The following is a 23,215-nucleotide window of genomic DNA, read 5'->3' as shown; positions in this document are numbered from 1 at the left end:
CTTGGTTTTTATTTCAGTATCGTCTTGTTATATTCTTTTTTTATTATTATTATTGCTACTACTATAATATTTTATTTTCATTTATTTAAATTATTAAACTGTTCCTATCTTAGCCCACAAGTTTTACTTGTTTTTGATTCTCCTCCCCATTACACCAATGGGGAGGGGATGAGTGAGCATGAGTTTGCATGGTGCTTAGCTGCTGCTGGGGTTAAACCACAACAGCTTCCTCCATGGGAGCTGAAGGTGGTCACGAACGGCAGCAGTTTTATAACGGACAGCTCTGAATGCCTTGGGATCCAGATCCATTCTTGGTGACAGCTGCTAGCACCTCCTAGCTAGAGTAAATGTAGAAGAGCATATACGTAATGAGAGAGCGAGTGTTTGAATAAGCACTCCAGAGAGAGCAGCAGAGATAGATAGCATTAGGATGGAGCACGCACGTTTCTAACGATTACATCCTCGGAGGGCGGCGACCACAGCAACATTCCTATCTCGGCTTCTTTTTTGCCTTATTTTTTTTTTTAAAGATTTGCACTTGAAAAAGTTTTAGTGAGTTATGCTCCCATTTACTGGCAGTATCACTTGTCTCTTCTCTCCCTTGCTCCTTTTATGAGGGACCAAATAACTGATTTTTCAGTGTGAAAGGAGGTGGTCCACGAATGTTACTTTCTCAAAAGCGTCTAATCACCGCTGGCTTTTGTTGCCAGACTTGCACTTCTTACCCCTGCCTGTCACGTGTAAAAAAAATTTGAGTGAAAAAACTGTTTTTCCACTGAGTTCCTGATGTATTTTAGATCAGGAATCTCGGACCCCGCAGCACTGAGCAGAGACACCCAGGAAACCCAGACTGTAGGATGGATTACTTCAAGGTACAGCAAGTGGGAGTTAGTTAGAAAGACACACACTGGAAATCATCTTGCTAACACTAATTTTATCAGAACGTGTACCTGATCTGATTTCCATATCCTGTTTCTTTCTGTTCAGTAAGTGCAGTCACTTTGGCCAGTTGTGTTGTTTGTTGTGTGTGTTTACTTTCTTAAATTCATGGAAATGAGTGTGATCTTTCTCTATTTGGAGTAATAAAAACAGAGAGAGCTTTTATATCAACATCACCGAAACTGCATTTGTGGAAATATTTTGTCTATATGAGGCTTTATTTGATTCTTTAATTCAATTCATTTCCTGAATTTAGATTCAATTATGTTCTTCCTTTTAAATGTATTCTGTTGTCCGTGCTAGACTAGCTCTTCTTGTGATGGATGCAAATACTAATGAAATCTTGGATCTAGTGGTGTGTAGACATTATTGAACACTTCCAACACAATCTGCATTTGTGTTTGCTTTCTAGTTCTGGAGAAAACAAATTGACATCAGTGATGCAGCTATGTAGATGATTAGTTGACTGCTCTGGTGAGAACCTCAGGGAAAAAAAGGGATTAGAAGGCTGTGAGTTTGAGCTGAGGGAAGCATTGCTCCTGTTCTGGGTTTGTTCTTGGTCTCTTTTAATGTAAGAGTGAGTTTTACACAGAGTTTTTCTGAGTGAGGTTGAATGTAGGATTGCAGTGAAAGGAGGACTGCTTTCTCCTAGAAAAAGTAAACGAGTGGTAATGACTATATTTACACAGAATTTAATCCACTGCTCCGTAGAGCAATAGGATGTTACTTTCTTCCTTCTGCTTTCTCAGGTCCAGGACTGCGTAGCATGCAATAAATTCTTGCATCAGAACTACATGGACTGAAATATACGAAAAAAGACCAAATCCTTAAATGTCAGGCTCGTGCTGGCGTTCCAGTACAGTGATTCCTTATGTTATTTATCTAACATTGTTTCTCAATGTATTAGTGACAGGAAAAAGGTGAGTTAAAAAAAGGACAAAAAGGCTTAGGCACATTGATGCTATCTGTACACATATGTTATGATATTAACAAACAGTTGAACCTTTGTAGTGTGGGTTATATTTTGTGCAATTTTTCTAAAATGGAGAAACTCCAGGGGACTCGGGAACAATGGATAGAAACACGCAGAAGCCCAAGCATGGGAAGTTGGGTAATGTTTCTGTGGGTTTTTTCCTGTGTCACAGCTGATTTTATGTTTTCAGCTGTGTTAAACTGCTGATATTTATCTCAAGGTGCTTTGGCATCTCTGAACTAAATATCCTACAAATAAACAAATGATGGCAGAGGCAGCAAAGGCTCAATCTACACAGAACAGGATATGCCAAAACAAGCACTAGGACAGTAAATGAAGGATGATGGAAGCCTTAGCTGTATCATGAGGCAGACCATGAGAACAGGCAAACATTTGGGAGCTGAGAGAATGATGAGAGGGGTACGTTACTGTTTTTCTCACTAAGGAACAAAATTTCCTAATAATTTGTCAGGCTCTACGTTTTCAAGCTGAAATTCATTACTACATCAAACTGAGTGTCTTGCTGCTAACAAACAGAATACATGTCTCTGTTTAGAATGTAAACGAGAAAAATGTATGAATTACAGGACATGTAAAGAATTGTGAGTGTCTGGGTGGATGGAACTAGTCTTATTTTTAAAAAACTATGTGGACGTAATTTAGTAATAATTTTACTTTTAGATTCTCTGATAAACTGAAATGTAGCAAATAGTATCAAAAGCACGTGCTGCAATACCCATGGTGCATACACAGTTAAGGTGGGGGGGTGTGTGGTGGGTTTGTTTGTTTGTTAGTCTGTTGGCAACCTGCCTACCTCCCTTCCTACCCTCCTGCCGTAATAACGCAGTGCCCTCCCTCTGTGGCAGACCACTGTGAGGGAAGGCTGAAGGCTGCATTATGCCAGCTTGTGGCTGATGATACCCATTTCCAGAGGAGTGTGGGTGCCCCTCAGGGGTTAGGAGACACGCATAACTAGAAGTAGTTATGTAATGTACCTCCTCTGTTCCCTCTATCAGCTTCTGCCTGGAGGACATATCTGTCTTTTTTAAAAAAAACCCTCTATTGGGCAATTCTTGGAAACAGACACCTGGATGAAGATGCACTCTTGTCAAAAGAAAACCCAGACACCATTATTTGCACAGATGTGGCTGACACAGGAGGTCATGATCTCATTTGATATGTCACTGCTTAATCTTAGCTGAGATAATTACACACATATGGCTGTCTAAGCATGAAGTCAACAGGAAGGTATCCAGTGGTACTACAAGTAAATCAGATTTAACTGCAACAGCCAGCAGCTGGGGATATTAGGTGAATATCGGATGTTCCCTGATAAAATTTATCTTAAGACAACAAATTTACATTTGTTCATTCTTTGCCTGTCTTTGTGGGCTGGTACCAGTATTGATAAAACTCATGTTAGTATCTCACAATGATCAAGGAATAATCAATATAGAATTTAGAGTTACTTATTTGTCTATGCATTTATTTCACAACATGACAGGATGAAAACTCTCTGTCCAGGAGAAGGTGTAGCATACTGCCTAAACCATCTGTAGTGCTGGGTTTGTGTTCCAAGTCATGGGCATTATACAGCTGATCAGGTGTGGATCGTTTGTTTCACTGGCAAGCAGGCTGGTAACCATTCAAGGCTAGTTAAAGCTCTGGCCAGCTGCTGAGCCCCAGCAGCCACAGTAGCTGTAGCTGCAGTAAAGCTCTGGAATGGAGGCCATTCTGTAGCACTTGGGACAGTATGAAATGTCCCTGATGCTTTCCCTTTCGATCTGGGGAACCCAAGTACTCTCTTCTTCTCTTTCCAGAAGGCCTTGCCGTCTGGCTGCAGCACTGTCACATTTCTGTGCAAGTGTTTTAATAGCAGCTCTTATCCACTGCAGTACAGCTATAATTTTGGTATTACTGCTTCTGAGGACTGACTGACAGAGTCGCTTGGGAAGCCCGTGGGGTATTTTGGCATGATGCTGCCTTTGCAGCGTGCTGGCAAACCTGTTGGGTTGTTGCAGGCACTTCCCTGCACAGCCATGAGCAGACACCACAAACTGTGTTAATTTCCCAACCTTAAAACAAGAGAATCTGCTCTCTCCCATGTCCCCCTTGCTCTGCTTTTAAATCATTTGTGAGCAGGGATTTTTTTTTTTTTTTTTTTTTTTTTTTTTTTTTTTTTTTTTTTTTTTTTTTTTTTTTTTTTTTTTTTTTTTTCCCCCTGTTCAGGTGTAGTAAACTGAAGTTGAACTCTGGAGTAGTGTACAAACTCAGATTTGAACAGGTCGTCTAAGATTCGTTACTAGGGTGTTTCTTTAACCCGGTCACAAGGGGAGACCTGTGTGGTGAACTTTCAGAGGGTTTTTATCTGAGTGAATGCTTGTGCTCTCTAGGTCCTGACCCTCTGCTCCACGAGGAGGCCCATACCCCCACACCAAGCCCCCTGGCTCAGGACGGGTCAGCAACAGCACGAGCTCTAGGTTAAGTGCTCTCCCTCATGTTCATACGTGTTCTTGTAAACCGAGATTTCAGACAAGCGAGTGAAGACAAACTTCAGTTTTATTGTTGTTTAGGCATGGATAGAAACATTAATTATTTTGCGCTCTTGGTTGTTGAAACGTGCCTACAGTGAACTGGGAGCAGTGAAGAACCCAGCTCCTAGGACTGACGATTTAAAGTGCATAGGAGATCTAGCGCAATCCCGAAAGGCGAGGAGTGGTGGTGTTCCTTTTTTTTGTAGCTGTGGAAGTTGAAGGACTTTTTGTCTTCTCCTCTTCCAAATTCCCCAGCCAGTGGTATGAAAATTTTCAGCCCTTCCCTATGCTTCCCCTTATCATCTTTGGAAGTTTCTTCTCTGTATTTAAGAACTATTTGTAGTGTCATAAAGAAAGACGGGTGATGTTTGCACGCCCCTTCACAGCTTTTCCTGTACGCCCACTGCATTTTTGTTTATTTTTTTAAAAATGTGTATCACTTGGCAGTGTTCTCACACCAAAAGAAAAAGAGATATTTGTATATAAAGTAACTTTTCTGTGTGTTCATGTTTTATTTTGGAAAAACAGGTGTTTTTAAAAATTTTAGAATTTTTTTAACAAAATTCTAAAAAGAAAAAAATCACAATATTTACAGAGATAACAGAATGGCTTAGCCATGCGAAACAAATTACTTTGGTTTTTCCCCCATTTTACTTTGGTTTAAATATTGACCAAGATTATAATTTTCTTTTTTTTTTTTTTGCCAAATAAAACAGTAACAAATCAAAGTTTAGAGGCATATAACAGGATTTCCCTCTAATATTTTATACAGCATAGAGTTTATAGGACATCTTACGTATTTAATCCATGCCAATGCACTACAGGAAGCTTTTATTAAGACATCAGTCACTACTGCCCAGACATCTAACATTTTACAAATTTACAAGTAACAGTGTTTTCTTCCCCCTAAATAATGCAAAAGTGGCAAAATACATTTCCTAACGTCCATCTTTTTCTTTTCTTTTGTTTGTTTATTTATTTATTTATTTCCCCCTACCAGTCTATAAAAACTTACTTTTTCCCTGGATATTTGTGAATGGAAACCTGATGTTCTGCTTGCTCTACTGTTCCCCTCTGTCAAAGCTGCCTGTTGCCTTCTTCCAGAAACTAACCTTCCACACAACCTTCTATTAGCCTTTTACCCTAAAACATTTTCTTATCAGTACCATTCTAGAAATTCCCTCAGGCATAAAACTTGTTTATAAAGTTACAAACTTGAATGTAACTAAAGATACATAGACATTTCATTGTTACAATTATATGTACTGTTTGATAAATTAGGTACCAGTTAAAAACACTAAAATTATCTCAAGGTGCATTCAATATCTGTAGCATAGTTAACAAAAACACACAAAAAATATATATATATTCTATTTTTGTGGAAAAAAAATTTGCAGCTTTGATATGACCACTTTTAAAAAAAAGTTTCCAATTCTGACTGGTATCTTTTTGAAATGAAGAAAAGATACAGTACTTTAAGGCAGCGGATAACATAAAGGAATCAAAATTAATCCAGAATTCCAGTTCCTTATCCTAATTCTAACATGAAAGACGACTGATAACGTATCAATAATATGTGTGTCTTGCTCTAGAAGAAAAGGATTGTTAGCCACCGTCTGTACGTAGGACAGGAGCTTTTCATTGTGTTCCTCGCTCAATAACCAGACCTCTTTGTGGAAACCTTCCTCGTTATTTAGCTTTGCGTGGTTTTTTTAAACGTTTGCTTTTATTTAACAGTTTCATTTATTCTTGTCACCGTGTTTTCAGAGAATGAAAAAGGAGTTTGACATTTTCCATTAAGACAATCTCACACTCTCTGGGTACTTGCTACAAAGCAGAGGCTTCACTGATAACAATCAGAATTAGACACGTACCTGCTCAAAGGGTGTCATAAAAACAATTGAAACAAAACCATTACACTATACATCAGATTAACAGCAACTCCCAGAACAAAGCCTTACAGTGTATAAAAATAGCTACGTAAAAAATTTACATAAAGGCAAACAAAAAGAAATCTTCAGTGCAGACATTTACAAAAAAATATTTCAAACAGAACACAACATGGTGACCTATTACCATGGCTGTTGCCAGAATTAGTTTGTGGGTTTTTTTTAGCTTGAGATAATTGTGTCTAAAATCCTTTGACAACTTGGTAGTATGATCTGTTTAATACTTGAACCATGAATAGCTGTCACTTCTTTGTATATGTTTAAATACAATCCACGTTCATGCTTCAATTGGTCTATATGTATTCTCTGAAAATATGAAAGATAAAGCCAGTCAAACACTTAAAAATATCTTAACCAACATAACTACTCAGTATCTAACCTTCAAACAAACAGCTACAGGAACAGTACTTTCTCCTGCTGTTTAATGATGCGAACACTTTGCTTCACGATAAGAATAGCTGTGGCAATATAGTTCCCAGTAAATCAGGTAAGTTTATTGGGCTAATAATGGATTTATGGATAAACTTTCCTTTATATAGACCTACTGATCTGAAGAAGAGTGAAAGACTGCACTGAAGGCACGTGATGTCAGCTGAACTCTCAAGTTCAATGAACAACCCCAGCTAACCTCAGCTCCATCTAATCACCTTGATACTGCAATGTTGCAGCAGGTACCAGGTCCAGAAAAAAACCAAAAAACAACACAAAACAAGTCTTAAAAAGACTACAGAATTTCCCCACAGAATTGCAGTAGAAATGCTGGCTATTCACACTGCAACTTTTTCAAGACCTGATTTTTTTTTTTTTTTTACTTTTAAATAATTCATAGGGCATAATTTTGGTATTCCCAATTCCCTCTTTTGGACAGTGTAAAACAGGGATTTTGCAAGCAAAGTGCATGCAGCAATGCTCTATCTCTTTAAATATGCTATAGTCATTCTACCTAGGGAATTCTGAGTATTTAGTGCAAAAGTAGTGCCTTGTCCTTTAAAATTGCAGACATTGAAATTATTACTAAGGAGAGCTTTAGCTTTCTTCATTTAAATAAGAAACTTTTTTTAATCCTAATGTGAAATGTGGTAATTCCACTTGCAACACACCACCACTGACCACTTACTATTCTCATTTTTAAGAACAGTTGATGATTAATTCAAGAAACCTCAATATTGCTGCCTGCTTACCAGAGTGTTGTTCTGCCACAGTGTTTATTTAAAATGGCTTCAGTTGGCCAGAAAAATGGTCTAGCATCCGACCTTGGCTACTAAGGGTGGAGATGCAGCAGTGGCACATACACCTGCTACAGTGGTGTATATATATGTGAACACCGGGTGGTGCTGTTGGTGCTTTGTAGTGCTCCCGTAATTCTTGGCAGAACTTCTGCATCCACCTAATTATTTGTATAGAGTTTATTTAATACAGATCCTGCCTGGGGAAACTCCCATACCTGTTACAGTTTTAGTAGCTTAATAGACAGTGTCTCTTTCCAGGATAAAATCAATAATAGTATGTGAAATTTTGAGTTAAAAGAATGATTTTGTTCCAGGGGAAGTTTCATGCCTCTTGCAGTGATGATGACCAAAGCTGGCCAAAGACTTAGTAACTATTGTTTTCAAGAGAAGATTCCTGTGAACCTCTAAAGTCGTAACTCAAAACCTTCTAAACTGCACCTAAAATTACTCTTTGTATATGTACATACACAAACACATATACCCCAGTGATATATTATAGAAATTTCTTTTTTCATTTCTCTAGGTATGTGGATTAAAGCCAAGTACTAAATTATGTCTAAATGTTAGACTTCTTTAATATGCACGTACACAGGTATGAGTTCTTAACCGGCCAGGGGCTGTCTGTCTGTCCTCATAGTACACCCACCACTCAACATCACCCCACTGCCTAACCTCTGAAAGGTGAGCAACAGTCTCCAAGCTTCCACCATAACCACTAGACATGGATTGCTAGGGAGAAGCAGTGGAAAAAGATTTGAACCTCTGCAATATGAAATGCTTACCTGGAACGACGACTGACACATTTTGTCTCTTAAGTTTCGGATTTATGATTGTTTTCTTCTAGTTTTTTGTTTTCTTCTATATTTCCAAGATCTTTGTCTACATGTTTTGATGCCGTCCTATAATGAAAGAATAAGGTCACTTTTGCACATCTACAGCATTTTGTTCCATCGTCACATTGGTGACACTGTTTCTTCCCCTTTCAGTAAAGCAGAAAACTCTCACGGTTCTGTTCTGAGCAGAGCAAGAGGCTTGCATATATCTGTAAACAGGCCCAACAGCACCAGTTCCCCCACTGGCATTAGTACCACAGGAGTGTTGCAGTGGGGCTGTGTATGTTTGATTTACTTCTTCAGAAATCCAAAATTATTCTCAGCTAGCAGACGTTTAGTAAGGTTAAACCAGTTGTGCCGATCTGTGTTTCTTGACAAATTAATTGTGTAGCTTGTTTCAATAAACAAGAGTTTGCTTTAAGGCATACGAGAACATCACAAGGGTGGCTAAGATATCTCGATCAACATAGCAAGCTTTTGTGTACTTGTAGTAATTGACTTTCAAAGACAGTGCCCAACAGAAGCTCTTTATGTGTGAGGAAATTAATGAAAATTCTGGCAACACCAAAAAACCCCTGCTCTCTGGCTTCTAGCTCTGTGCTAGCTGTGACTGACAAGCTTTGGGTAAAGGAGAGATTGTGTAAATGTTTGAGGGTGAAAAGAGGAGGTATGCCTCATTTAAAATAGCAGGACTTCCTTAATGCAAGTAGAGGAGATGAATTAATGAGTTAAGTGCTTAGTTTAGATTAGCGCAATAAAACCACTAAGCCATTCATCTAATACGTGAGAAACCTAACTGACTGCCAAGGTGAAAGATTCCTGCAGTGCTGTGATAACATTTTGAAGGATGCCATTTTTAAAATGTAAATGGGCAAACGTGTTGGAGGGGGACAAAGTAAATCCCTTGTGTCAAAACAGATTATTGTATACGAATTTTCTCCATGGAAAATGTGTTTCCCCTACAGAAACGTAACATCTGTTGTGACAGATTCATGCATATGCTCGCCCTTGCTTCAGGGTAAAGACCTGTAATGACACTGACTTGCCAAATACAAAGACGACACAGGTTAGCAAGATAGTGCGACATGTCACGTTGACACCATGCAGGTATGTACCTCCCAAATCTGAATTTTTGCCTTTTTTTTTTTTTTTTTTTTTTTTTTTTTGGGGGGGTTGACACCATGCAGGTATGTACCTCCCAAATCTGAATTTTTGCCTTTTTTTTTTTTTTTTTTTTTTTTTTTTTTGCTAGTGGAGTGTTTCTGTGCAAATCTTCCATCTGAGCAAAGGCCTCTGGCAGTGGCTAAGTAGTATGTGTGCTGCTAAGAGTACAGCTTAATCCTCGTCTCAGAAGAGCTTCTGATGGGGTGCAAACCTACACCTCAGCATCTCTGGGAGCACTGCTGGAAGGCTGCTGTCTGGGTTCGGGAGCAGTGTTTGAGGTGGAGTGCCAAGAGGGTCTGGGATTCTGAGCCCCAAATCCCGCAGGTTACACAAAATAGAAGCATTCTAAAATCTTTTTCATTTTAGAGCAGGTTATTTCCTGAGAAGTTCTAGGTTTTAATGCTTCAAAGCCGCATTCACCTTTTACTCTTGGTGTTAGAGTGCCTCTGTTGTCTTTGTGTGGCTGACAGGAAGGCATCTGTGCTGCAAACCCACTTAGTGCAAGGATCTGAACTCTTGCTTATTGCAGGAAAATTTAATTTTTAAAATGCTGAGATTGTGTCACAAAGTAGCTTGTTCTATAGTGGTAAATTTGTATTGCATAGTAACTTTCTACTTTCTCCTGGTATTCAAAACCTGGAAAATGTGCTGTGCATAGAAGGAAAGGATGTGAGATGCAAGGAAGAAGAAAATTCAGTGCTTTGGTAGAGACTGACCTTAATAACCTGCTGTATTAACCTTCCAAAAATCTCTTTAATCCTAGCAAAAAAGAAACAAGCCCCCAAACAAATAAAGCCCTTAAAAATTAAAAAAACCTTTTTTTTTTTTAAATTAAAAAAATGTTTGGTTCAGATAGAGCACAGGATTTGGCTTGTCATGTGGCTAATGAGTCTCTTCCATAAGCAAGTCTTATGATATCGGAGACAGAAGGAAAAGAGATGAAAAGCTGAAAGAATCTGGACTTGGGCAATTACCTGAGCTGAAATGAGTTGGAGGCGAGAAAGCAGCATCATGCACGTTTGCCCTCATGTAACCGCTGCTGTCTGTTCTTGGAGACACGAGAGGGGACTGGATAGACTATTGGCACAAATCAGTGTGATCCTTTTTTTTTTTTGGCCTCTTATCAAGAGCTTTACAGTACCCAAAGCAGACTGAATCTCACATGATCTGACACTTATCAGCGGAGGGAACTGTAACTAGCCTTACTGTCTTTGACTGGGTTAAAATTATTCAATGACTAAACTTGGGAGATACTGCAATGCGATCAGGTTTTGATTTTTAAAGTGTTCTATTTTAGTTCTGCATTCAGTGAAACTGTTCTCCTCACTAAATGTCACCTCTATTTTCCTAAAGCCAAAAGGGGTGAAAATGGAAGATTGAAAAGGCAGCACTCTGACTTTGAAAGAGGCAGGTGATCCAGAACTCTTTTGGAGGATGGTATATACCGCTTACTTGAAATGAGAGCTGCAGCAGTTTTTCATGTCTGACAATCAGATGGATTTAGATTCTCAGTGCCCGAGACTGAAATACAGCAGTTTAATTCTGGTGGTTCGGTGATCTTGCTGACTTCCAGCCCTCCTTCCACACACCCCCACCCCCAGATACTGACACCTAGGCAGATTCACCACCTCAGCACATGCACTACTGCCTTTTTAAGCGCGTTACTAAGAACAGGAAGAGTAATTCTGCACTGAGTTGCAGCAGCGTGACCTGCTGGCAGTCTGCCATCTGCCAACAGCAGAGGAATAGGCGACCCTGGCATGGCACCAATCCCCAGGGCTCAACAAACATGGCCTGGGCTTGTAACAGAGAAATGGCTCAGAACATGGATTCCATCACTTCCTGAGGCAACGTGAGGAGGACAAATGGTCCTTTGCCAGCTTAACATTAACAACAGTTGTTCCTTACTTTTTTGTGCGCTAACTCCTGTCAGCTTGCTCCATTTGCAACTCAAGAGTGACTTCCTGATGACATCTGTCTGAGCAGCTGGGCAACATGGTCCAGACAAACAGAAATATTACTGAGGATTTGCCAAAAAAGGGCAAGACAGCCCACTCTGCCCAGGCCATCTCACTTTAATCTTGCCTACTACAGATCCACAAAGACCTCGTCTTACCATGCTCTGTCCATATTGTTCTGATGAGTGAGAAGCTGGTTGTATGATTATGAATTTACTTATGTGTCTCAGCTTGGGGTTTTTTTTTAATTAATTTGTAAAACATGGATTGTTCCAAACTCTTACTAAAATTATGACTTACATTTATCTATGCCTGCTCTTCAGGAAAATAATTATCCTCAGTGAATCCTAATCAACATCTCTCTGTAAGTAGTATCAAGGTGAGATTTTTAGCTTTCTCTGGAGCGTGTGTATGTGTGCTGAGGGGCTATTATTGTAATGGATTTTGTTTACTGTTTATAGCATTGTTTTTAACATCAGGACCATTCTCCATCTCAATTATTTTGCCTGTTGCAGAGTAAATACAGACTGCATACAGATGACCCGGAAATTATTGCTGGGTTTTAATTCCTGATTTCTTTTTATCTCACAAGTCTAGGCCTCGGTCTCAACACTATTTACTTAACACTGTTTTCTTAACACTTTAAGGAAGAAGATCTGCAGTGCTCTTTGTCCTTGTTACCCAAGCTTGTGATAATTATGAGGAAAAGACTACACATTGCTGTAGTTCTCAGTGCTGCAGCAAGAGCCAGAAATTTCATTAAAGCTTGTGTCACTTTTGAAAGACGTGTTAGACAATCCACTGCACTGCTGCAAAACATCTTCGAGGAGATAACTGCCTTATACGTGTAAATCTGGATTATCTGCAACCTCTTTCTATTTACCCTAATCTTGCCTTCCACTTCCTCCAATTATTTTCAATGTCCGTTGCTGGAAAAAAGGGCAGAGATATTGGAAAAATATTCCAGTCATCAAGAAATGAGTGACCATTTTCTAATTCCTGCCACTTTCATAGATCTGTGACACAAACTGACATTTTCAGAGACGTTTGTAACTTTGTCTTTTCTCTGGAAGGGAACTGCATGAAAAACAATACAAACACTGAGTCTTGTTCAAAACATACAGGAAGTTTCCTACATATTTGGATTCCTATGCTTATTTCCTATAAAGCGGAAATAATTCTGATACTACAAAGTATCGGAAAAGCAGAATTGTTATGCTTCAAGTGTTCAGTTTCAGAGATACTAGGTCACAGTAATCAAGAATGTTACTAAGAAGAATTTCAAGAGTTTGGTGTGTTCTGAGTATGAACAATCTTAAGACTGCTGCTGTGCTTCAATTTGCCCAGCTCAATTTTCCTTCACTGCATTTTAAACCACTTAAACCTTGATCTAGCCTCATGTGACTTGAGATTTGTGACCCTCTAAACCCAAGGAGCAAAAATGGGACAAAGGTCCAATCTACATGCAAAACTTCCGTGCTTAGACAAGAGGGATACAGGGTGCTGGGTGCATTATTTTCTTTCCAAATCTTTAATTTCTGTTGTAATCTCAGCTATTTCTGGCAAGGTGAAAATTTCATATAGGAAGGATTTATTGAAGATGGGTGTCCTGGAATCGCTCAACCAGTCTAACACAAAAATTTTAGAAATATTCTGAAGTGTTGTTATATTCTGTTCATTGCAAATTAAGTTAAAAATATCCTTTTTGGAAAAAGGAGAAACTTGTAGAAAACAAGTCTTCGGCCTTCTGCTCAGATGAAGGAGAAACATGGCATGCTGGGGTATATAGCCTCAACTCTTTATTCAAGAGGGGGCTGGTTGCAGGATGTGGAATAAGACGAGACCCTGATTCATGCGATAATATTCATAGTGAAAAGAATACGTCGCAATAATCAGCTTTTGCATCAAATGGAGCTGAGGCAGTGAATAACTATATGTGATATGTTGTGAATATATTCCAAGGCTACAAGTATAATTCCTACTTAGTGTGGATGACAAGACAATAGAAGATTATACAAACCAAACACCAATAATGAAAAAAAGTAATATTTTTCTTGCCTCGCCAGACTTGTAAAGTTCTGTCCTGCTGCCTTCTCAGACTTTCCTTTGGCGTCACTTTGGGAACAGAGATTAGGTGAGTTACTGTTCAAGGGCGGGTTCAAATAGTAACTACTAACTATTGGTACTAACTGCTGGCCCGTATTGAGATGGAGGGGTTGTGATCAGACACAGATTGTGTCAAAAGGTGTAAGATGAGTGTTTGCAAGATCTGCTTCAATTTCTAGGCTATAATGAAAAAATTGTCAGAATAAGTACTGAGACTCTGCTTGCTCTTGCAAGTATAGCATGCAGAAAGCAGGGAGGATAACAACAGATCCACTTAAATAAATGCTGAGAACAGGAGATTGTCAGTGATGATGCATCAATTAAGGAGCAACCATGTATGAAATACTTATTTAATAATAAAGGGGTTTTCATTTTGTTCCCTGTGAACCTGTCTAATCAATTCTACCTCAAACTTTTACTCTGAACTTGTAGAAGAGAAGTTGAGCATGAGGAAAGCAAGCGTTGTCCATTTAGAGTATGTTGTATCCTATCTTTGAAGCTGAAAAAAGATACCTTAAGACATAAACTTGTCTCAGCAAAGGACAGGTGCTGTATTTCACTGTTCTTATTAGCTTTCCTCATATTACACAATAGTACAAGAAAAGATACTTTACCTTCTCTGCCTGCCTTATACCCAAACGATCCCTTTTAAAAAAAACTGAGTGAACCACACTTTCATGAGTCTACATTCTCATATTAAAAATGGAAAGACAAAAGAAAATTATTCTAGACATTATTACACTAGTAGCAAAGCGTGGCTCAATGTTATTATTACTTTTTAATTTCTATCACAAGAAGCATAAGCTCTGGAAAAAAAAAAATTTCCCTGTATGATATCTGAATGTGGTTTTGTGCTTGGGTAATTTACAGCAATTCTTTATTTCAAAAACTTGCAAAAGTTGCTCAGTTATGGCTGGAGCAAAATCCTTATGTATTATCCTAAAAAACCCAGCATCTTCAAGCAGATGGAGAATTCCTTGTTTCACTTTCACATCAACGAAAACACATTTGTTCATAGTAAATCTCACTGCTGTATTTTAGATCTCGATCTAATTTTAATGAAAGATCATAGAAAGAACAACTGAACTTTAAGATTGCTTCTGTACCTGTACTGATTTGTGCACATTATGCATAACTGCCTTAATCTTCCCTGTTAAGAAGCAGCTGTAAGGAACCCTTCAGAGAGCAAGCCTGCCCTCAGTTCTCCCTGGGACCAGTGTATGGGGATAAGGCCAAATGGCATGCAGTCATGGCTGTCTTTAAAAGGATGAAGAAACACGGTTACTTTTTGAGATCTTCCAGTTTGTTTTCTAAAGTGAGCCTGAATACTAACAAAGAAACTTTAAAGCAAGCAGGTCTCATAGAACAGGCAATACCATTCTATGCCTAGGATGGCTAAACACATTGATTTGGATGGTAGCTTCTACATTTTCAGCAACACATGGTTTATCTTTATCGATTTTACTTCAGAGATCTCAAAGCATATATGAACAAATTAATTAAGGATCTCTCTTCTCCATGAGATCGTTTAGACTTGACTTACCCGTAATTTATTCAACTTTAAAAGCCATCAAGCTACCCACTTTCTAAATAAAGATAGTTTCTAGTACCACTAAGGCAAGACAGAGGTAACATCTCACAGTTAAGTAACAGATACTATTCTTAAATGCAAGATTCAGCAGAGACTTGGCTGTCAGGAAAGACAACCTCATTACAGGTGATGATCTATGAAAAGTCTTGGAACCCCACCTCCAGGAGATGAGTCCTGTAAAGCATTAGGACAAGCCAACCAGAAACACCAAGTTTCCTTTCTCTATTAAATGCACCTACTGTAACAGCCTTTCCACACTCAGACTACTGGAATGCTGCAGGAAGAATGGTTAAACGTACATTTCAGCTTATCATTATCCTTTTTTCAATTTAGTATCAAGTGTTCCATAAATTCTTACTTTGATTTTTTCACGTAGAGCCAGTAGACAACACCTGCAACAAGCGCAGCCAGCAGAAGACCAACTACAATCCCCACTATTAGCTTTGCCTGGTCATTAACCTTCTCGCTATTGTCATCTGAAGCAAAGAAGAGAAGTTAATCAATCAGGTGACCTATAATAAAGTATTAGACCACTTCAAAATAATTTCTGTCAGGAAGTAAAAACTCAAAAGAACCCTCGGCATTGTTCTTAAAAACACATTTAAAGCTTCAAGAAAGTCACATTCTTAGTTGATCTTGGCACCAAATATTTCAAATGAAGTCCAGGTTTGAGGGACTGTGGAAATTGTTCGGTGACTTTACATAGGTCTTGAACTGAGACAATCAACAGAAAGGGTTATGGAGATAGATAGAAAAACATACATACCATTTCGATCCTCTGGCTCATCATATTCTGGAATACTTACTGAAATGAAAAATGTTAAAATTAAATTAAAGACAAAATGTGTTATACCTGAACGTCATCGTTAATTGCAGTGACAGAAAACACTGAAACGTAATGCAGCATTTGCCAAAACAAGGTAATTAATCTCATCTTTAAGCAGAAGTCTTTCCTTTGTCACTATAATATCTCCAGTTGAAGAATCTTACTCAAAACCTGTAATACTAATCTCAGAAATATTCCTGAGTATTTGTGTGCTACTCTAGCTTGTCACCACCTTTCATCATTGAAAAGTGACATTTGATTAAAGCCCAGCATGGCTGATTTCTGTTCTGAGTCAAATCATATCAGTTGGAATAAAAAATTGGAATTCAGGCACTAAAAGATGATGTTAATTTAGTAATAAAGCCAGACTTCTGTCTTGAAAATAATGTATCACTGTGCAATATTTTTGTACTATAATAATTGTAATGTTATTTATAAAGTAAATAAGAAAAAAATAATTGCATACATAAGATAGCTAGCCAAGAAAGTTATGAAGTATAAGTGTGAATAGCTTCATCCAGAAAGTTATCAATATATGACCAATTGCTTGACTTAAGACAAAAAAGTTAAATAATTTGGTATCAACATTACTACACAGACCTACTCTTCACATGAGTGGGAGGTATGCGTACTTTGTGTGAAATTACGACTTTAAGGAAGTGATCCTTAGAAGACACTCACTAGCAGAGACGTTCAGGGAGGTCACAGTCCTTTCTAGCTGATTTTCTGCAATGCAAGTTAGAGTCACGTTTTCCTCGGGAGCAATTACAATTTTACTGGAAAATTTTCCATTAACATATTTGGTCTCCTCTGTCTGAACAGGTAAAAAAATGAAGATTAGTATCCTTGAAAAATGCAAAGAACAATACACGCATTACCTACATTATACACTTTTTCAAACAATAGCAATAACAATAGTGCATTATTTTATTAAACGGTTATGTGAGTATTTTCAAGAAAACACTTTGGCCAAGATATCCAGTTCCAGCTACATTTTTTATAGTGTGCACTGTAAGACCACTGATAAAGAGACATTTCAAGAAAGTTAACCACAGTCAATATTTCCTTTTGTTCCTTTAGACTATTTAAAAAATATTCCAAGTGACAAAATTCTTAAATAAAACCCCCAAAACAAACTCCTAAGGTCTCATTTCTTTCCATCTTGCTGTTTTCCATTTGTGTCTACAGGGAAAATAATCAGTGTAAGTTTTCCACTTGCTAGCTTTCCAAGTTGTTTCCACACTAAGCACTATTTTGCCAAGCTACGTGTATTCAGTAGTACCTGAAGCACCTGGACTGTACTAGGCATGTGAAGTTGTTTGTTAAATTTGCTGTACATCATTCTTAGACTAATACAATGACCGGAGAAAATTATTTTAAATCATTTATATGGCTTCAAGACAACTTCTGCCCTGTATCTTCAGGTAAACGGACAAATTCGACAGCTATACATAATTTGTGTAGGATTAAAGCAAAACAGAATGGAGTAATGAAATCTAGAAGAGCACTGTGCTCTGTAATTCCAGTCTCTGACTGCTCGTATAGAGGCCTCATTTATTTTCCCTGCTAAGGCAAAATGCGGCAATGCTTTGCATGTGATTTGATAACTAAGATGAGAATACTTCAGTTTGTTTATTTTCCAGGTATTTTTCCTGCTGTATATGAGTATTCCTTATTTCTCTCACAGCATGACTGCGTTGTGGTTCTGTTTCCAGTGAGAAACAACAGGTATAACCACACGAAAACAACTGTAAAAATTGCAAAGCCCACTACACTACAGCGGAACTATATTGACTGTATTTTCTGACTTGTACATGCCACAATGCATTTCATCATAAAGTTCCCATTTGCTCTCTAATGTGATTATTTGTAAATTCTTTATGCAATGGCAAAATTACCATATCACCCAGATGAATCAAGTAAGCAACTTCACTTAAAAATGTGTATTTCATTTGCAATCTTTGCTTTTGCCTTCCAGCTTTGTCTTGTAGACAGTGGATCTTCTGTGCCTTCACCTGCTCTAATCAAAAGACCTTTATCATCAGAAATCATCCATGTGAGTATCATGTAGCTACAGCTACCACTTAATCTTCTCTTAAACTTTGTTTCTTTAATCTACCTAGAAAATGTTTCTCGATTTTAAATCACACATCCCATGCACTATCTTTTGGTGAATAAAGTAATACGAGGTACTTACTTTATTTATGATGCTTCCGCTACCAGTAACTGTCCACTGCACTGCTGGTTTGGGGAAACCTTCCACATGGCAGATAATTGTTTTAGACATTTTATTTGTGTTGGTTTTCTTTGTCATTTTGATTTGAGGTTTTCCTACAAGAACAATGTTCAGTTAACCATTTTGTTTGAAAAGGACAATTAATACCCATAGCTATCTGCTCCCTTACCTTCCACAATAAGTTTAAGTGTCTTTCTTTTCTTTAACCCTTCAACCTCCTGTAGAGTAGTTTCACAGATGTAGTTTCCAGCATCTTGATACTGAAGACTTGAAAATGATGGACTTGTTTGCATTCTGGTATTATCCTGATAAAGCAAGGAGTTAATCTTTGTGAATTCTAACTCAGAACACATTAACCTCTAAACTACAAACATGACTACTATCAACAGAGTTTTTCAAATGCTTTAGCAGATTAAAGCCTTACTCTTAAAGTGTTGAATAGCTGACAGCAACGTAACAGCATGAAAAGTGGTAACTACTGGAGATTTATAAAAGCCACCTCCCTTCTTCTTGAACAACTTTGCTTTCAAATCAAGGCATAGATGAGATCAGTTATTAGTTCTGAGCTTTTCTAGTAGGCTAACCAAAACCACTTGTAGTATGAACTGTTTGAGACACAGACATCTCTCCTCTAGGCCAGACGTATGAGATTAACATATGCTACTAAACAACCAGCTATCACTATTTTTAGTTTCAGCAGTACAGGTTTAATATAAACCCACCATTTACGACAGCTACCTTTTTCACCAGTCGTTGAACACCAGTTGCTAACATACGCTCTTCTCAACTTGCCATGCCCTTCTATTGTGTTCATCGGAACCAAGACCAAGCTTGTCTCTGAGAAAACAAGTAATGAATCCAAATTCCTCCAGACCAGATTTCCTTCTTAGAGTGACCTGATTCTCCAAGGGACTTGTAATGGAGCATTTAAAAAAAAAGCTGTGTTTGTGTTACAGGAGGCATTACTTCTCTCCATATGAAAATGGAGCCAATAATCACTGATTTTCAGTCATCAGCTCAAGTCAATAGCTCTTATTTTAGCCATGAGTAAGACCTGTTTTAACAATATTCTTTAAAAATCCCAATGAATTACTTCCTTCCATAATACTGAAGCAGCAGCAGTAATATGAAGAGGTGAACACTCAGATAAGTGTGAAGCAGTCAAATTACTGACCTTTATCCAAAGCACAGTTGCGTTTCTACTAGAAGAAATCGTGCATGACACAGGCAGGGCCTCTCCAATCTGTTTTGTGACTTCTCCGCTAGGAGTAAGCTGCAAATCCAAGTCTGGGATAGAAAGAATATTCATCAAAAGTTAATCTCTGAAAGCCTGGCCCCATTTCAGAGGCTTACCAAAGAAAGAAAATGTGTCTAATTGCACTCATTAAATTCAAGATTTCACTTCTTCAATAAAATCTAAGTCAATTTTATAAGTAAGGGGGAAGAAAAAAATATTCTAAAATAAGCATTACAGAACATTCACGTTTTTACTGTAATTATAAGCTAAAAGGAAAAGCAAAACCTTACTAACCGCTAGGCAAATGGATACATCTTTTTCACCTTGTACTGCTGAAAGAATGACAGAGGAGGTACAAGAAGCTGAAGGAGTAATTTGCATAGCAGTACATGCATCCTGAAAGGGGAAGCACAGACTGCAGTGAGGGCAGCTTGCTATGGGTAAGGTAGAAACGTATCTTCAGGGGAGGTGGGGACAGGTGGGGACAAATTAACCTAAACAGTAGCATGGAGAAGAGGACAGAAGGACAAAATGTAACTTTCTCGACTGAAAACAAGCTGATTTTTATCCTGGGTATCTGGAGAGGATGAGGATGGTTAATACAGGGTCTGTGAGACATGATACTGACTGAAGGGGTGAGGAATCTGCATTATACGGTTGGCAGGCCATGCATGAGGCCCTTTGATTTATTTGTTTTCATTTGTAACTGCCAAAATAAATTTGGAAAAAGCCAAAACTCAAGAGTCCAAACTTTGCCTGACCTGTTTCAGCTCCAGGGAAATTGCAGTCAATGATAGCCGTGTTTGATACAAGGCAGGGTGAGAGCCAGTAACAGAAAGATCAGGAAACACTGCTCTAGATTTTTTTTTTTTTTTGGTTAGTGTATAGATTTGGCAGGCTCGTGATTTCTTTTAAAAAATACCCAAAAAATCCTACACTGAAAGAAAAGCAGAGTTTGCCAAGCTAAACCTCTATTTTGCTTTCTCTCTCACAGAGCGCCTTGCTTGTAAGCCAAGTTGCTTGGCTGAATGACTATCACAGATGTGCACACGCACTCACACTCACTTTCAAATGGGAAGCACACATGACCTCATCACAAATATAGCTCTTTCTGGAAAAGTACTGCAAAACATCCTTTTGGCTTTTAAGCAGAATTTTTAAAAACCTTGAAGCAAAAATCACAGTTGGAAGAGGAAAGGGAAAAAAACAGTAAGTTTTTCCTTAACAAAACAGTGAACGTAGCTGCTGGCTTCATTCAGTGGTTGCCCTGGGAACACCACTGTAATTAAATGCAGAACTTCAGGAAACAACTAGGGTCTATCCTGTACTATTAGTCTGCATTATTATCTGTGTTATGAGTCTAATGCCTAGTCCGAGAGGTCACAAGAACGGTTCTTTCATCTGTGCATGAGTAAAGCAAAGATCTTACCTAAGAGATAAAATAACATTTCTGTGTTCCTATTGGGATTTCTTCCCCTGCCTTCCCAAACTAGCAAATGCAACCAAACTAACAAGATTCTCGGATCTTACCATTGTATCCACACGGGTAAAAAAAAGAAAAAAAAAAAAGGAAAAAAAATACAAGACTCAGCCAGTGAGCATTTACATATAGATTCAGATCGTGCATGGGATATGTTTCTTCTTGCTCCATTACTCTTGAGCGCATACTAGCAAGGCAGAGGGATCGTTCAAGAAAAAGCTTGTATTTTGTTTTCCCCCTCAGGGTGACTTTCCTTAAACCTTTTGTTCTCTGAAGCAAGATAGCACCTCAAACCCAAGAGATCACTGAAGAACATACACGAGGGATTCCTCTCACACATCTCACAGGAAGCAGAAACTCGTTAAATTTTTGGCCTTCATCCCAGGCAAGACTGACACTTGAGCCCAGAGCAATCCTTCAACCCAGTCTTCCTCCAGGTTAGCGTGCTTGATATCCCTCCACCTCCCCTTTTTGTGATATAGCTGAGACTACAATCTCTCTCACACAGTTGTCTTGGTTGCTATAGAAAGAAGTTCAGAAAAATTTACAGTGTGCAAGATGAACTACAGAGCTCAGAGCAGTATTTGTAAGGCGATTTATGAGGCAAGTACAGAATTAAGCTACTGTTTAACATAGGATCCCATCTAGGAATTCTACATAGAGCAATTTGATTTGGATTAATATTCTGCCAGTTTATCTGTAGGGTCCACAAAGAAATGGGATGTAGATACTTTTATCTCTCAATTTCTATGCTCCATTAGTAAATAATCTCCTCTTAGTACAGAATTATGAAGAGAAAGTACTTCTTGCATACAGAAGACTGTCAAAATTCATTTTCCTTGCCACTGAAAGAAAAAACTTTGTTGTAAGAATTTTCCATACATTTCCCATTTGGCTTTGAAATGTTCTTCATAAACCAAGTTCTCATCAGGCACCATTTTCAATATATTCTACCTCTTAATATGGTCTCACTTGAAGTCTTGCATTGATTTCAGTGCTGTCTTTGCATACCAAGTAGCACAGAGAAGAGACAAAGAAAGCAATCAGCATGTATTACCACATCATGTGAGAGAAGTTTGGAATTAACATGGGAAAGACTGGGGCAAACATTTCAGTTTTGGAACTCTACTGCACATACAGGACAGGCTCCCAGCATTTAAAGGAATATTGTGCTACGACTGGGAAAACTATGCACAGTGCGTGTCTGTAGTTTGAGCTCCCCAAATACACAACCAGGAACCTCTCCTAGTATACTGAGAATAGGTTTTTTCCATGTAACATCCAAAGGGTGACTTCCCCTGTGCTTTCAATGAGTCTGTAGCACAAGACAAGACTATCAAAAATTCCTACGGAGAAACACAAATGCTAAATTTCTAAACCCTTTAATTTACTGGAAGGTAAACCTATTCCCCCAGAAAACACATTTTAGCAGAGAGGAAGGCATCACTAAGAGGACATTCCACAGCCCTACTCCACACCAAGTTTTACAAGCAGAAACAATTATAGCAAGAGATAAACGAGAAGGGACTGTGGGTTGAAGCGATCACCTGCTTCTTCAATAGCTTAGGGAAGGTACATGCGCCCTCTACTGCTAGGTGCTTCCCTTGCCTTGCAAGGGGTGTGCTTCTGTAGCAGCTTAAATGGTTGTAAATAGGTTTTCTTCCTGTCCTCTGCCAACGTTGCTCATTCGATTCTGTGCAAACTCACTCAAGGAACAGAGCTAGCAGAAAATAAACAACCTAGTGTAAAAAGACCAAACCCACAACATAAATCCTGTTCTGTTGCTCCCTGTGTTGAAGGACAAATCACAACAGCCACAAACACCCAGTTCTGCCAGATTTTAAGCTGGGACCTTGCTGTACAGACCCTGTACTTGCTCCTAGGGCTAAAAGCTCAGGTTGTCCAGTTTGTCCCTTATGTTCTATGTGTAATGAAGAGACTCTCTAACCCAATCAATTTGCTTTATGAACAAAGTATTTCCCTAAACGTTATGGGTAACTCAGATGCTTTAATGCCAATTTTCAAGCTTTCAGCGAATCTCTTAATTTATATTCATTGGAAAAAACCAAGCTTGGTATAGAGCCAGAATATTTTGCTATGAAAATATATAAGGGCTATAATGTGCTAATGTATTTTCATACCAGCAAGAAGCTTTCCCTA

At 38.4% G+C, this 23,215-nt stretch overlaps 1 protein-coding gene across 1 annotated transcript in view; it reads right to left on the bottom strand.

The window, feature by feature from the left end:
- Positions 1-6,242: 6,242 nt before the first annotated feature.
- The window catches only part of LOC104499352 (CD166 antigen), a gene marked incomplete at its 5' end in the record, with an annotated part of 27,535 nt that continues 10,562 nt past the window's right edge, over positions 6,243-23,215 (bottom strand). The window contains 8 exons of the mRNA XM_010142845.1: positions 6,243-6,701; positions 8,407-8,523; positions 15,635-15,752; positions 16,043-16,081; positions 16,784-16,916; positions 18,300-18,433; positions 18,508-18,643; positions 19,513-19,625. Coding sequence (XP_010141147.1) covers positions 8,436-8,523; positions 15,635-15,752; positions 16,043-16,081; positions 16,784-16,916; positions 18,300-18,433; positions 18,508-18,643; positions 19,513-19,625 — 761 coding nt within the window. The remainder of the gene's footprint in view (positions 6,702-8,406; positions 8,524-15,634; positions 15,753-16,042; positions 16,082-16,783; positions 16,917-18,299; positions 18,434-18,507; positions 18,644-19,512; positions 19,626-23,215) is intronic.

The sequence above is a fragment of the Buceros rhinoceros genome, unplaced genomic scaffold (genome assembly GCF_000710305.1).
Source record: "Buceros rhinoceros silvestris isolate BGI_N320 unplaced genomic scaffold, ASM71030v1 scaffold16589, whole genome shotgun sequence".
NCBI classification, from domain to species: Eukaryota; Metazoa; Chordata; class Aves; order Bucerotiformes; family Bucerotidae; genus Buceros; species Buceros rhinoceros.
Note: the sequence above shows the minus strand (reverse complement) of the source record. Positions and strands in the feature narration are given on the sequence as shown.